General features: G+C 41.6%; 1 protein-coding gene across 1 annotated transcript in view; it reads left to right on the top strand.

The window, feature by feature from the left end:
- The first annotated feature begins 2,257 nt into the window (after nucleotides 1-2,257).
- Nucleotides 2,258-14,576, top strand: part of LOC134673870 (proton-coupled zinc antiporter SLC30A2-like) — a 63,663-nt gene continuing 51,344 nt past the window's right edge. Inside the window, exon 1 of the mRNA XM_063531921.1 lies at nucleotides 2,258-2,577. Within this exon, the coding sequence (XP_063387991.1) occupies nucleotides 2,446-2,577 (132 nt within the window). The 5' untranslated portion in view covers nucleotides 2,258-2,445. The remainder of the gene's footprint in view (nucleotides 2,578-14,576) is intronic.

Here is a 14,576-nt window from a genome sequence, read left to right as displayed (position 1 = left end):
AAACAAAATTGCCTAAATGTGACGTCACACAAGGTGGGGAGGGATTTGCAAAATGTGACCAAGTGTGACAAGGAGGGGGGAGGGGTCAAAAAACCTAGAAATTCGTGTGACGTAATTAATGGATGATCCCTTATGCACTATTTTTATTCATATCCATATTTATTATTAATAATGTACACATACATTACAAGTCAAGTTTACAATGGGTGAAATATATCCCAGATAAAATTACAGTTCTATTGCCCAATTTCTACCCGATCTACCCGGTTTTAATAACTGTTGGACTGCACAGATTAGGCAGTACATAAATGAGACTCTATCTTGTTTGGTACTAAAATTACAGTTGTATTGGGCAGATTCTTAGGCACTGGTTCCACCGCGAGCTAGTAAGCTATGAGCTATCGGCTATAAACACGAACAAAAGATAAGCACTCCCGTGTAAATAAAAGAGACACGGCGATATTTATAGCTCACCGCTGGGCGAGTAACTATAAATATCGCCGTGTCTCTTTTATTTACACGGGAGTGCTTATCTTTTGTTCGTGTTTATAGCCGATAGCTCATAGCTTACTAGCTCGCGGTGGGACCAGTGCCTTAACTAGTTTTAACACTTTTAGCAGTTTTGTCAATCGCACTGTCACTTTTTAGTATCTGAGACATAAAAACAAGTGTGTTTTAAAAAGAAAACTAGTGCCTGCGCTAAATCAGGGGATTGAGTTGGCGAGCCGACACCACCACCAGGCTCCGTTTAGTAAGCCGTGGTAATAAACCGGAACAAAAGGGATTCAAGTATCATGACCTTTAGTGTCGTACTATAATCACGTGACCAGTGTTGTCAGCATAGCAAAAACCATAAAATATCACTGGCGCGCCCTCAAATCCCACGACTCTTCTCTTTCCGCACAGACTCTAGCGAAAACACGATAAAATCAAACGAAATTGTCACATCTATAGAGCCTTTTGCATTGCTTAGCCAAAGAGAATCTTTAGAGCAAGGCCTGTTCACTTCCTAAGAAAGTTATGTCCCCAAATAATTGCGCATGTGTGCGCCTGAAGCTTCTATGTGTGCGTTGGCCTCCGAGAAAAAGTTGCGAGTAATAAAAATAAAAACATTTTTCTACAGCAACATTGCTCCCAACTCTGATTTAAATTATCACGAATTTTATACATAATGAATCATAAAACGGGACTTAAAACGCTTAAAACTTAATTACACGCGATTAAGTTTTATAATGAATATTTGCTTCCAACTGTCTTTATCAATGTTCATAAAATATATGGAGGGTAGGTACGTCTACCCACCATAATAAAAAATATATTTGTCAATGACTCTGTCCAACTATAACGAACATTTTATTTATTAAATCTTTAAATAATAAATACAACGTAGCGGTACAACCACTTAAGACTGTAAGTCTGTACCTACATAGATTACAGCAATGCACATAGAAAATGTGCTAAATGCGGAGCAACGGCTGTTGAAGCAGCCAGAGTGAAATTTATACAGCTTTAGTGGGTTCAGAAGGAACCGAGTCATAACGCATCTGGAAAGCGTATTAATTAACCGTGAAGAAATGTATGAATACAAGTTAGAAATCTGTGTAAAATGCCGTGTGTAAAGTGTAGTGTATCTGTGTGTAAAGTGTAATAGGTAGGCATGCCTAATGTTATTTGTATAATACTGAAAACTTTGTGAATGCGCTTTATTAATGTCTATTTTTATTAAGTTGTCAGGGTTTAATTTTCAGTGTATATTTCTATATGTAAAACATAATACAATGTTATAAACATAAATATGCCTTTTATTTAAATCAATAGATAACACCACAAACAAGGTGTAATATTTGCATCTTTCATATATTTCGTGATATGAAGATAACAAATATGTTTATCAACATAATTACCATATACCTATAATACCAATACCCGCCAGGCTAAACCGGTTGTTAACTTTAGTTCCATTGGTACACATTGAGGGCGCCAGTAGTATAAACGTATAAACGGTTGGGGACATTTTTTTGTATGGAGTTACCGTTCTTCTCCTAGTGAGTATTATATTCTTTGATCTTTAGCGTAAAAAGAAAAGAAGTGGACCCTAGATAGTACGGTCGTACATTATTAGGTCGTCTATTAACCGATTCTGCCGCTGCTGTGGTTTCTTAAAATATCACTTTATGCAAAAACAAAACGCACTGCATTGACATTATTGACATTTCATTTTGACAGCCATAATCACTCGTCTGTAGAATAGATAAACGTTCGAGATTTTATCACGACGCAGACAGTGTCTAGTGTTTTTTCTTTATAATATGTCTAATGAATTGGACAAAGTGATCAAACACACTAATTAAATTCTACCGAATAAGACCGTACTCTAGTCCTCTAGCATATACTCGGGTAGTAATGGTGTGAACAGTTTTTTTTGCAAGAAGTGACGGCGCCAGAATGTCTGACGAACCTGAAGCTAGGATGTGGGACGAGGGCAGCTCCAGATATGACTCGGGAGACCACGGAGTATATTTCGAATCAGCCTTTGCTTCTTCTGAGCACTTGGACAGAGCGCCTTTGCTCTCCGAGGTACGTCTTCTTAAAAAAATGTTTTTTTTTTTAAAGTAAGTTGTGTTCCAATATTATTCCCGAAATTCCAATAGTTGTAAAATGTTGATGTTTTCTTATATAAAGGTTAAATCGTATATTTATAATGGTTATTGTTGTTACACTTTTAGTCCTAAGTGTCCTAACACTGTTTTTATCGAAACTGTAAAACCTTATCTTATTTTAATATCCGTTTTCGCAAGGTTTTCGTTAACATGATGTATGTGCTACTTTTCTGTGCTGATTCCAGTTTTTTTTTATTAATTCATAAGGTCTTATTTAATAACCCAGACTTCCCAAAAAAAAAAATTTGTTAACATTAAGAATTACAGTCAGCTAAACTATTACCACTCCTGCATGCAAGTAAATGTTGCTGACAGTACATTTAGAAACTGAAAACCTTTTTTGTATTGACCATTTATTATTTATTATTGTGGTGTTGTGGGCCTTTGAGTGTCGCATCGACCAGCATTGATCTATTGTGACGGCCCTTTAAAGATCATTACTAATGCCCGTTGCATCCAGAAAGTTCCAGATTCTTTGGGCCGTAATGTTCTGTACCTCATATGGTTGCACTACGTGTCGCCCTAGGTAGGTACTTCTTTTTGACATTAGTGGTCCACAAGAGCAGAGAATGTGCATTGCAGTCTCCTCTGACTCCTGACAGAACCTGCATGTCGCATCTTGTTTCTTCCCAATTTGAAACATATGTTTATTCAACTTACAGTGTCCAGTCAGTATTCTGGTCACCGCGCAGGTTTTGTGCCTTTTGAGTCCTAAAAGCTCCTTAGCAGTTCTGCTGTTGAACCCTTTGATTAGAGCTTTCGAGTGTTCTTGTCCTTTAACGAACTTCCACCACTCGGTTGCTCTCGTTTTTTCTAACTTGCTGAGCAGAGAATATGCATCCCGTTTTGTGATTCCACAGAACGGTTCTGGGCCGACCAGGGGTGTGTCTGCGCCCTTTCTAGCAAGTTCGTCCGCTTCTTCGTTTCCGTTAATGTCGGAGTGCCCTGGTACCCATCTAAGTGTGACCTTGTTGGAGTTAGCCAGTGCATTTAGGTTTGTTTTACAGTTCTGGACTAGTTTTGAGTTTGACTCAAGGGATTCTAGTGCCAGCAGAGCAGCCTGGCTGTCTGAGTTGATGTAGATATGCTGGTGTCTTAGGTTTCTATCCAGGTTGATCTCCGCACATTTGTTGATGGCGAAGACTTCTGCCTGGAAGATTGAGGCCTGTGTGCCCATGCTGACGCTAGCTCTGAGCTTAGGTCTCTCACCATAGATCCCACATCCTACATCATTGCCTTTTTTGGAACCATCTGTATACCAAACGTGGCTTCCCTCTTCGACGTACATTTGGTTGTTGATCCATTTGTCTCTAGGAGGTATTTCTACTGTGTACAGTTTGGTGAGATGACATTCGGTGTGCGTGTCATCAGTGGGCATGCTAAGGGTTCTATTTGCAAAAACCCAGGCCTTTAGATTGGCTAATGCCTGAGAGCGCCATTTTGGCCTGTTTAGCGTGCATATTCTGTAGACGCACTGCTTGGCCTCCTTTTGCACCTGCAGGTGGAGTGGTATGATGTCTAGCAGTGCATCTAGGGCCGCTCCCGGTGTCGAGGAGAAGGCGCCTGTAGCTGTTAAACAAGCCGTGCGTTGCAGGCTGTTTAGAGTGTCTATTGCTGTCTTTTGGTTGGTTTTGTTACACCAGACTGCGGAGGCGTAGGTGACAATTGGCCTCACTACCGCTGTGTATAACCACATAGCAATTTTGGGTCTTAAGCCCCATCTTGCTCCTGCCATTCGACAGCATGACCACATGGCCATTTTTGCTTTTTGCATAATGTTTCTCAGGTGAGGGTTCCAAGTTAACTTTTGGTCAAAAGTGACCCCTAGATACTTGACCTCATCCGAGAACGGTATTATTTGTCCATTAAGTCTTGGTTTTATTAGTTTATCGAGCTTCCGTTTCCTTGTGAATGGTACTATTACAGTCTTGCTCGGATTAATGGACAAGTCATTTTCTTTACACCATTTGAATATTGTGTTTAGAGCTCCTTGCATTAGGTTGGATATGGTGCTGAGGCAAGGGCCTTTGACGATAACTACAAGGTCGTCGGCATATCCTTGTGTGTCAAAGTCTTGGCCTGACATGATTGCAAGAAGTTGGTCCACTGCTAGGGTCCATAATAGTGGGGATAGAACGCCTCCTTGTGGGCACCCTCTAGTGGTATAAAATGCATGCTCTATATTATTCATGGTCAAAGTGGCTACTCTGTTCGAGAGCATGCTATGTACCCATCTGGTGGTGATTTCGTCTACTCCCTTTGATGTCATACCATTGAGTATGGTCTCTGTGGGCGTGTTGTCGAAAGCACCTTCAACATCAAGGAACGCACATAGAGCGGTTTGCTTTTCCTCTAGGGTTTTTTGCACCTTGTCAACCAGGTCGAGTAGGGCAGTCTCCGTAGATTTTCCCTTTTGGTAAGCATGTTGGTTTACGCTTAGTGGTCTCTCCACCAGGTATTTCGCTCTAATGTGCTGATCAATGATTCTTTCCATCGTTTTGAGTAAGAACGATGTTAGACTAATGGGTCTGAAGGATTTAGGCTGTGAATAGTCCTTTTTCCCTGCTTTTGGTATAAATCGTACCTTGACCCTAGTCCATTGATCTGGTATAATTCCCCACGCAAAACTTGCTCGGAATATTCTGACCAGATGCGGGAGGAGGAGGTCCTGTCCTTGCTGTAAAAGCGCTGGAAACACTCCGTCTTCTCCCGCCGATTTAAATGGTTTAAATTTTCCCAAAGCCCATTTAATTTTGTTTGGTCTAAAGATGTTAGTTGCCAAATTCCAGTCTATATTGCGTGCCCTGTGGATTTGATTATTCCTTTGGGCGCATAACTGTGTGTTACTGGTTGTGTACGAACCGGGGAAGTGGGTGCCTCTGAGCAGGTCTAGAGTTTCCTCTTCTGTGTTCGTAAAAGTGCCATCTGGTCTTTTAAGAAGACCGAGGTAGTTGGTTGGTGTCTTGGAGAGTATTTTGTGAATTCGTGCTCCTTTGTGAGTTTGGGCAATCTCTTCACAAAACCTTCTCCAGGACTTCCTTTTTGCCTTCCTGATTTGTTTATTATATTCAGTCAGTGCTCTACCATACCTTTCCCACTCATTCGGTGTGGTAGAGTGATTGAATATGCGACGTGTGGACCTGCGGAGGTTTTCTAGCCTTTTGTTCCACCACGTCGTTGAGTTAGTAGTTTTTGACTCCTTCAAAGGACAATTTTGTTCGTAGGCCTTAAGTATGCCTTCGGATAATAAGTCGACTGTTAGGTTGAGAGAGTCTGGTGTTTTAACATATTTTGGTAAATCCTTTAGACGGTTTTCGAGGTCAGTCTTATAGGCTTCCCATGACGTTTCTTTTGGATTTCTACGCATTAGTGATTCCCTAGCTAGAGAGTCTTTAACACTGAACAAAATATGTCTGTGGTCCGACATTGAGTTTTCGCTACTGACTCGCCAGTCGACTAGGCAGCTTGCCGCCTTTTCAGTAGCAAAGGTTATATCTAATACTTCTTGCCTAGCTCTAGTTACGAAGGTGGGCGTGTTGCCCTTATTCAACAAGTGCAGACAATTGGTAAAGATAAATTGGGATAGTAACTCACCCCTTTTGTTGATTCCAGTGCTCCCCCAGATGGTGTGGTGGGCGTTGGCATCACACCCCACAATAAGTTCCGCCTTTTGTGCCTGAGCGTACTCTAGCACTTTAGTCAGTTCTTCTGTAGGGTCTTGCTTCTCTCCGGGCAGGTAGGCGGAGCAAACTATTACCTTCAGTGCTCCTCTCCCTTTGAGATTGACATAGGCAGCTACGGTGTCTTCACTGCATAGTTCTGCAACAGGCAAGAAGTTAATGTTTTTGTTAAATACGATGCAGGCTCTCGGTTTAGCACCTTTTTCGTCGATTAGTACCTTTCCTGCTCTGTTGAGTCCTGTTACCATGGATTTGTTGTTTATCCATGGTTCTTGTATGAGGGCGATGTCCAGGCCATTTTCGCCGAAGAGTTTCTCTACGACCGCAGTGGCCGCTATGGCGTGGTGTAGATTGGCCTGTAGGAACATCACCCCCCTACCCCTGGTTGCGTCGTTATTTGCCACGGCGGTGGGCACTGTTGTGCCCTTGGTGGCCTCCTCCGTTCCCTCTACCCCTTGGACGGTTTTTGCCCCTGTGGCCTCCCCTGTTGGCGAGAAACCGCTGCATCCCCGAGGATCCTGGAGTAGGATTGGAGGTGGAAGGAGCCGCCCGCTTTGGGCCGGAAGGCACCTTTGGGGCGGGTGTTTGGGTTAGGGTGGTGGGTGGGACAGGGATTGCAGGCTGCGGTGTAGGGTTTTGGGTGGGTTGCGTTTCTGGCTGTTGGGTCTTAGGTTGGCCCTTTAGCCGAAACTGGACCTCCCGGAAACCTAGGTTTGCCTTTAGGCCCTTTTTTTGAAGGTTCTCCACCGACACGTCGTCTAGAGACAGGGTTACCATAACCCCGCCCTTTTCGACTTTGGTGTGGAGAATCTTCCATAACTCTGTGTGCAGCCCCTGGTTCTGCGCATAGAGTAGAGATAGCGACTGCTTGACCTTGGAGTCGTCTATCTCAGGAATGAACACCATCCCTATATTAGGCTTAGGAAGCTCATTTTCAGGGATGACCCCGAGGTTGGCTTCCGGCCATGGTTTTAGGGTTGGTGTTATTTCCTCAAGCCAGGCTTTAGATCTTTGGTCACTGCATGTAATGAGTAACCAGCCTGGCTTGTAAGCGTAACCCTTAAACTTTGGTCCCTTGTCCATTTCCAGGGTCGCAATCTTTTGCAGGATGGTATTGCATAGGGACCCCAATTGCGCGACATTCATCGGCTTGGAGTCCTTGATTCCGACCCGGACTTGGCTAAGGACCTCGTTATAGGGTTGTGGAGGTTGGGGTTGGGTTGTAGGGCTCTCACTCACCTTTGGGAACTTGCTAGCGTTACCCTGTGGCGATTTCTCCTCCGAGCGCGGCCGTTTGGCCGATTTCGGCTCGGGTTTGGAGTGTGAGGACCCGAACTTGTACCCCATCTTTTTAAGTTCCGCAAAGCTCTTTGCGGACAGTTGTAGCGCTTCCTCGTGCGCCACTCCTAGTCCTCTAAGAGCTTTGTAGCGGCCCTTCACAGAGCCCGTCAATTTCTTGACGGACTTGCGCATGTCAGGGTTGGGAGCCTCCGTTGGGTTGTTTGGGCAATGAGTATCGCTCCTTTCAACCGTGTCGGCGCTCTCCACTCCCTCCATGGCTTGCTCCGATGTTTGGGCAGAATCTTCCGCACCTACCATCAGGGGCATTAGTTCCTGGCATAGGTCTTCCAGGGTACCTTCAGTTTTTTTATTTGCTTCTTCCATACAAATCCCACGAGAAGCTAGGGAAAAATGTGGTCAGTTGCCAGCAGAGCCCCGCTTGCTGGAACAAGGCAAAATACACCTCGAGGTTGCCCGGTATCGAGGGTCATCGTTAGCGACTGAGCTCCCCCTCAGCCACGCATCTCTCGGCACGATTGGTCCACCTTAGATTGGGGTTTATTAAAGAGGTTGTCTCCTCTTGGAGTGGGGTAGGAGTTGTGGAGTGAAAGGGAAGTCTAGGGTTTGCATTCCGGGTCCCAAATGTGCGGAAGGGTTATTCCGCACATTCAGGCTCCGGACTGCAAACCCTAGAAGAAGGAAAGTTGAGACGGGAATAAAGAAAGGAAGTGACATTTTGGATCATGGGATTGAAAGATGGAATTCTAGGGTAAGGACAGGAACACCTGGCGGGTTGGAATGCCACAACATTTGGCGTGGCCCACACCAGGCGGGGCCCTCATACTTCGCTACTAGTGGTCCGGGGTAAGTTGGTAAATATAGCGACGCCCGATCCGACCACTAGCATTGCCCAGGAGGGACGACCCACCCACCAATGAGACCCTGGGTGGGTTCGGCCCTGATCCGCGGCGGCAGATACAGGGACGACGGGGACGTGTATGATGGACTTGAGGTGTTGGCCAATAGCCCAGCGTCGCATACCTGAGCGTACCTACTCCCTCCTCCCCCCCAGTATTGACCATGCTAATTACTGTTACTTAAAACCTGGACTTAAGTTAAACTTTAGTACTCCCAAATCGTGATTTTCATCAGCATAATATTAGCTTAAAGTTTTTAATTTAGATGTGAATTTTGAGGCTATGGAGCCTGCAGGTTTTGAAACTGAAAAAAACACGGACAAAATTATCATAATACGTAAACTCTTTTATTTATGATTGATAATAATAAGAGATAACAGTCACATGTATCACAAAAGAATTGTAATATTTCATTTAAACCTAATCTAAATCGTCACCAAGATAAATAAATAAAATAAGATAAACCTGATGATAAATATTTCTGTTTTAAGACCCAGTTATTTTCTATAACATGGTGTAGGTACAGTCGCCATCAGATATATCGGAGCGGCCAAGGCGCTCGCAAATATCTGAACACGCCCCTACTGTCAGGGCGTTAGAGTGCGTGCTCAGATGTTGTGAACACCTTGGACGCTCCGATTAATCTGATGGCGACTGTACTTAGTCAACAATTAAATAGGTTAACAATTACTTTGTGCATGAAGTTGAAAGCACAGTGGCGGATAAGCCCTAAGGCCCAATAGGCCCCGGCCAAAGAGAATTTAGACTAGAGGAATCCCATCAAAAACATAAATGTAAAAAAGGAGAGCCAAGTTCAATACAAAAATTGTGCTTGGCTGTGGGGTTCGCCGCAAAAAGAATGGAGATCTAAATGAGTGCCAAGTTCTATGCAAAATCCAAATATGTATTTATAGGAACAAAATAACATTATAAACAAGTATTAAACTCTATTTCTTTGCTTTATTGGATACCTATAACAATTGCTGTTATTTAAAAAAAATGCGAGATCTTAAAGCAGGTTAGATTTGACTTGGCCAGTTTTCATTACATCAGTCATTTTATAAAGTTATTCAACATATATATTTTGTAATTCTGATAAAAACTGGCCAAGCCAAATCTAACCTACCTACTTTAAGATCTCACATTTTTTTTAAATAACAGCAATTGTTATAGGTATCCAACAAAGCAAAGAAATAGAGTTTAATACTTGTTTATAATGTTATTTTGTTCCTATAAATACATATTTGGATTTTGCATAGAACTTGGCACTCATTTAGATCTCCATTCTTTTTGCGGCGAACCCCACAGCCAAGCACAATTTTTGTATTGAACTTGGCTCTCCTTTTTTACATTTATGTTTTTGATGGGATATCAATACTTTTTGTAAAGAAAACTAGGCAGGTATTGAGATTTAATGTTTTTTCTTGTGTTTCCGCTGCATGTTTTTTACTTTGTTCTTTGTATTAATTATGTGGTGCCGCGCGCCGCCAACGACACACCGTTGGCCGGTTGTTTAGCGCGTATTACAGGTTTTTTGTATGGGGACCCCCCTATTTTTTAACTTATTTTATTTTTAGATTTTTTCCTACGCTTACACACAATTACCGAGCTGGATTCCAAATTTCAACCTTCTAGGTCATCTGGAAGTAGGTTAGGTTTAGGTACTATATGTCAGTCACAATAAAAAAGAAATTTGTATGGGGACCCCCCCTATTTATTAACTTTTTTTTGTTTTTAGATTTTTTCCTACGCTTACACACAATAACCGAGCTGGATTTCAAATTTCATCCTTCTAGGTCATCTGGAAGTAGGTTAGGTTTAGGTACTTATATGTCAGTCACAATAAAAAATGGTGTTTTTGTATGGGGACCCCCCCTATTTTATAACTTTTTTTTATTTTTAGTTTTTTTCCTACGCTTTCACACAATAACTGAGCTGGATTCCAAATTTCATCCTTCTAGGTCATCTGGAAGTAGGTTAGGTTTAGGTACTTATATGTCAGTCACAATAAAAAATGTTTTTTTTGTATGGGGACCCCCCCTACTTTATAACTTTTTTTTATTTTTAGATTTTTTCCTACGCTTTCACACAATAACTGAGCTGGATTCCAAATTTCATCCTTCTAGATCATCTGGAAGTAGGTTAGGTTTAGGTACTATAAGTCTGTCAGTCAGTCTTAAAATTTACGACTTTTTGACCTTCATATCTTTATAACCGTTTGAGCTAGCTTCATGAAATTTGGGCTTCTAGATGTCCTTATGGATATAATTAAACACACGTAGTTTTATGTGTTTACGTTAAAGATGTTTTGAGTTATAGAAGGGTCAAAAGTGGCACCAAGTGGTTCGTGTAATATTACACTTGGCGCTGGCTGGCCAGTTCCTTTGCTTGAACTTGGCTTGACACGCTGCCGCGTGTCTAGATATTGTCAAAGTAAATTATGTAGTCAGTACATTTACTGCCATCTTTAGACACAAATGATTAACACTTTTTTAGAACAGCATTTGACTTCTGATCCTTATTTTTTCACTGATTTGTGTTAAATTTGATAAATGTCTATAAGTATTGCCATCTAGTCGAGAGTAAGCCAAAGCTATGTAATGGCACAATCGCTCGAAAAGATGACACCACACCTTTCGCTCGTAAGTTTTAATGTGACAGTAAGTTAATAACTTAATAAGTTTCAGTAGTTTTTTGGCCGAAATCAAACCCTCCAAAATATGATTTTTATGCCAAAACCTGCTGTTACGAAAACTGAAACTTGATTGGATACTAATTAATATGTATTAGCATTCTACACCTCTTTCCTCTTTGGAGCATGGCACACTGCGTCTAATTTCGCTGCTGAGTTACGGTCGTAGAGCTACATCGTATCATATAACATGGGTTTCCCGGTTTGTACCGAAAATGCTTCATAGAGGCAAAACGACAATGTGTCATGATTAGCGCTGAATGATTTAAAATGTACCTTATAGTAGAGTAATACGCCTGTGACATACAGACAGACAGACACATACATACCGGGCACTTATAGTATAAAACGAACACAATAATAATCTATTACACTAATGTATTTATCGGGGGGCACGGCAGTGCCCCCGCCAAGTCGAGCGCGAAGCAAACACTGCCGTACCATCCTTTACTGGAACCATTTCGCCGCATTTTCAGGCCCCTATTTGAGAACCTCTGGATAAGACCAGAACGCAGAAATTTTGGTCATCCAGTAAGCTATAATCACATACTTAAAATCCAAAATTTCAAGTCTGTAGGTCATTTAGTTCCGAAGTTAAGCGAAAGCAAAGTTTCGCATTTATGAAACTCACTCATGATCATCAGAATAGAACTAGTACTTCCCATAAACTCAGAGAGCTGAAATTTGGTACAGAGTTAGGGTTTAATGGCCACATAAAGGGAAAACCTAAAAATATTGCAATATCAGTCACGTTTTAAAGATCTAAGAACTGCATAAGTAAGTTTGTAATCCCATATAAATATATGATATTACAAAGTTACTGTTGCAGTTCCTACAAATAGTAGGTAAAGTAAAGGTACACTACGATGTACGATGTGAGTATGAATGAAGATATGTTTAGTTATGATATGTGTATACATAGTATGGGTATGAGTACCCGAAAAGAAGGACTGCCTACAAAAAGAGATGAGATCCCATCAAAAACATTACATGTAAAAAGGTGCAATTCTCGCAACGCTTTTACTACAAAAAAGTTTTGAGATGTAATGTGAAACCAAGTCGGTTATTTTAATCAGTGCCAGGGGGTTTCTACAAAAAGAAGTGAAATCCCACCAAAAACATTCTGTAAAAAACTAGCCAAGTCTCGATGGAGCTGCTTGTTTATCTCTAAAAAGTAATGAAATCTAGACAAGGTCGTGCCAAGTCTAAGGTTCCTTACTGCGATTTCTTTATTATTATGGTTAATGTTGTGTGACTTGGCCGTTGAAGGGTACACAAGGGTACAAAACCAGGTGCTCCATGACACCATTGCACCAATCTGTCGCCTGAACCGCTACCCATTGACGATGGAAAATTGCCACTTGGAAAACGTTGATTCAATAACCAGTCAATTGTAGGCTTGATAAAGCTGCGTATTTTAATAATACTTATGTATGGGCGAGCCTGAAACAAACACTTCTTTTTGGTGCAATGGCAGATTGGTGCAATGGTGTCATGGAGCACCTGGTTTTGTACCCTTGTGTACCCTTCAACGGCCAAGTCACACAACATTAACTATAATAATAAAGAAATCGCAGTAAGGAACCTTAGACTTGGCACGACCTTGTCTAGATTTCATTACTTTTTAGAGATAAACAAGCAGCTCCATCGAGACTTGGCTAGTTTTTTACAGAATGTTTTTGGTGGGATGATGTTAACAAATAATATATTACCATTTATCAACTATATTAAGTAGGCCGCATAAGGTAATCTACTTATCTATTTATCTACACGGAACATACTTGCATTTGGAAGAATAAATTCTAAAAGATGTACCAATGGTCGCCATAAGATATATCGGAGCGCCAAGGTGCTCACAAATATCTCAACAAAACCTATATGATCTAGACGTTTAAATGCATGGCATGCTCAGATATTATTGATATTATTGAGCACCTTGGTCGCTCCGATTTATCCGATGGCGACTGTAGCTATTTATCTGCCGATGTAATTACAATTATGTACGTAGGTAGGTTTATCGAGAACATGATCTATTTTGTCGACGTCGGTATTGAGTTTTATCATTTATTTATTTCAATCAATAAGCACTAAGAGCTAAAGAAATAAGGCCTAGTTTCCCCTCTGGGTTGGAAGGTAAGATGGCAATCGCTTTCGTAAAAACTAGTGCTTACGTCAAATCATGGGTTTAGTTGTCAAGCGGACCCCAGCGGAGCCGTGGTAAACTGCCGGGATTGCCGGGATAAAATGTACCGAAAATTACAGACAAGGCGTCCCCGTTTGGTTATATCCTCTAAGACCTAAAATGATGTGAGCCCATTATGGGCATTAGCCTAACAATAAACCAGCCCTGCATAACAAAGCTGATATACACAAAGCCACGCCATTTATAGAATTTATACAGTTGTTGTTCTAAGCCGTATTCAGATTTTTGTTAAGGTTTTGATATTGATATAAATAATGTGATCGCTTTGGCGCGTGCGTACGAATGCACTGCGAGGAATCGCGGCGCGCGGGCACAGAGCCACAGAATAAATAATAATACTAGGTACAGAAGGTTCACTCTCTAACAAAACGCGTCTATTACGACGGATATGACCGCAAGGTGGCGTCAGCGCGAGCAGGCGTTCGTTCCGTAGCGGTGCGCGGCAACTACTATGGCTAGACACTAAAATTGGTGTGGGCCGCATGTACTTGTAGCGACATGACGAAATCGCGGAGTGAGCCACGCCTCACGCAGGTAAAGCTGCGGGCACAGCTAGAGTTAGACCAAGAAAAGTCTGCAGCGATTTTGATAGCCCACGCAGTGCAAGTGTTTTTAAATATACGTCATAATTTCATAGAAGTTTGACGTTTATAATAACATTGCACTGCGTGGGCTATCAAAATTGCTGCAGACTTTTCTTGGTCTAACTTTAGTCATTTTATCAAAAACCCTGTAATCGTTGGTATTATGTAAATAAGTACCATTAAGGCCTTTCTAAAGTAACGTCACTGTCGGTCGGTTCATAAGGTCGTATGTGCTGTGGTAGTTCCAGTCTTTTAAGACGTTATCAAAGTTATTGAACTGTGGCGACTAGGGTTGCCAGACCGAAAGGTGCTATTATCAGGAAAAAAAATTTTTTTTTCGGAATTTTGGGACTTAAGTCGGGAAAAAAAAACAACGCTATTTTACATTATTGGCACTACATCAGCTGCTCTGCCCATAGACGTTTTTAAATCAAAATAGTATAAATTCTTTGAGATCTTGAGTCGCTCGCTCGCTAGACTACAGTTCGGTACTTGATATTATTGTTTTATAACGTGAAGCTGTTTTTCGGGACAATTTTCACTTCGTCGGGAATCGGGA

Source organism: Cydia fagiglandana, chromosome 19, assembly GCF_963556715.1.
Source record: "Cydia fagiglandana chromosome 19, ilCydFagi1.1, whole genome shotgun sequence".
Lineage (NCBI taxonomy): Eukaryota > Metazoa > Arthropoda > Insecta > Lepidoptera > Tortricidae > Cydia > Cydia fagiglandana.
Note: the sequence above shows the minus strand (reverse complement) of the source record. Positions and strands in the feature narration are given on the sequence as shown.